We start from the raw sequence: 1,947 nt of genomic DNA on the forward strand, positions 1-1,947 counted from the left end.
CTACTACCTCCAGTGGGGCCAGAAAGCATCCCATAATTGAGCCTTCCTTCTTAATCACTTTGTTGATTCGGTGGGCTTCTCCTGAAGTGATGTTACCGGCCCAGAAAATCACAGTGACCCTCTCAGAGTTACAGAACATGTCAAGGATATCACTACCCACATTCAACCAAATAAATATGTTTCTTGTACTGTATATCTTTATTTTCAAAAAAGGTAGATAAATCAATCGTGATTTACAGATGCCTGATTTCTTTTCCCAGTAAACAGTCTGTGGATGCAAACCTTTATTTCCTTGTTACGGAAACTGTAGATGATGGGATTCAGCATGGGTGGTAGTACATTTCCAACAATGACCATTGCATTATAGGCTTCTGTTGATAGTTTTACTCCGGCTCCTGGCAATAAATATGATAGTAACAATGGAATATAAAACAGTCCAACCACAAGGAGATGGGTTAGACAGGTGCTGAAGACTTTCTTCTTTCCCTCAGCTGATGATATCATTATTGCTGCCAGCACCACTCGGCTGTAAGTAAATAGAATTAGTCCTAATGGGACGACACCGGTTGTAAAAACTGCAGCAGACAGAAAAGATAAATACTTGGGGTTTTGGTTGCAAGCAATATGAACCATTGTAGAATAATCACAGAAGCAATACGGAAGGATATTGGTTTGACAGAAAGAAAGTTCTCCAACAAAAAACAGGAAAGGGGATTTGAAAATAAGTCCAAAAATATTCATAATTAAAACACTGTAACCAACAGTTTTATTAGTAATGAGTGAGGGATATCTCAAGGGATACAGAACAGCTACATAGCGATCAATTGCCATAAATGCCAAAAGTAAGGCCTCCATCTCATCTATATGGAAAACAATAAACATCTGCAAAACACAGGCTGCGTATGGCACTGAGGAGTCAAAGAGAAGGATGGAAAGCATTTTTGGAATGAGGACACTACTGTTGGTCAAGTCTATCGTAGCTAAAGTAACAATAAAAAGATACATGGGTGCATGGAGATGACGGTTTGCTATTATCACCGTAATTACAAGTAGATTTCCAAACATGGATGTGAAGAATATTAATGTAAGTGCAGAAATAATACCACTTCTCTGGTCAGATCGAATCTCACAGTGCAGAATAAATTCTGATACACTGATGGATGTGTTGCTCATCTTTGTACTTCCTGTAATAAATAAAAAATTGTTAAATATTTGGTCACAAATATATTAACAAAAATACATTTATATCATTAAATTTGTATTATGATGGGAAAGTGGCTTTTAAACACGACAAGAAAATGGAAATTTGACTATGAGTCCACCTTAGCCATAACAATTCAGACAGGAGAACAAAAAAGAACCAATTATGAGAATCATTTTCTTTATTCTGGCTTCATTCTTACACAAGTGGCAATGACTGGGAACATAAAGTGTTCAATCACTCAAGAAGTCAGAATATCAGTTGTCAAAGTCAAAACAAAATCAAAAATCAGAGTCAAAACAAGAGTTTTAAAATGAAGGGTTTTTCTTTTAGAGTTATCAGTGATATCAGATAGAGATGACACATTAACCTTTAATGGCTTCACAATATTTTTACTTCATTAACCCTTAACTACTCATGCTGGTGTATTTTGTACACCAATCTCAGTTATTTTTGTCCCACGACCTTTGACTTGAACTTACTGGCAGCATCCACCATCTCTCATCAGTTTGATTCACTATAAGCACAGTGTCGCAATGGTTTTCCTCCAGTGTGCCCCCAGACAGTTTTATAAGTGGATGCACAGTCGCAAGTTCCATATGGTGCATTTGGTAAACCCAGCAGGTACTTACATATGTATGACAATGATGAGATGTTCTTCTTGCAATGACTTTGTCTGCAAAGAACATTCAAGAACTGAAGTGAAATGTGATACATGTGCAAATCCTGCAATGGATGAAAGTGTG

At 37.0% G+C, this 1,947-nt stretch overlaps 1 protein-coding gene across 1 annotated transcript; it reads right to left on the bottom strand.

Moving 5' to 3' along the window:
- Positions 1–222: 222 nt before the first annotated feature.
- On the bottom strand, positions 223–1,173 carry LOC114641220 (olfactory receptor 1E5-like). Its single transcript, XM_028790307.1, has one exon. It carries the CDS (start codon positions 1,171–1,173, stop codon positions 223–225), a length of 951 nt encoding a protein of 316 aa, XP_028646140.1.
- Between the last annotated feature and the right edge of the window lie 774 nt (positions 1,174–1,947).

The sequence above is a fragment of the Erpetoichthys calabaricus genome, chromosome 4 (assembly GCF_900747795.2).
Source record: "Erpetoichthys calabaricus chromosome 4, fErpCal1.3, whole genome shotgun sequence".
Lineage (NCBI taxonomy): Eukaryota > Metazoa > Chordata > Cladistia > Polypteriformes > Polypteridae > Erpetoichthys > Erpetoichthys calabaricus.

Coding starts and splice junctions, on each gene's coding strand:
- LOC114641220 (XM_028790307.1), bottom strand. CDS start 1,173: ATGAGCAACACATCCATCAGTGTATCAGAATTTATTCTGCACTGTGAG.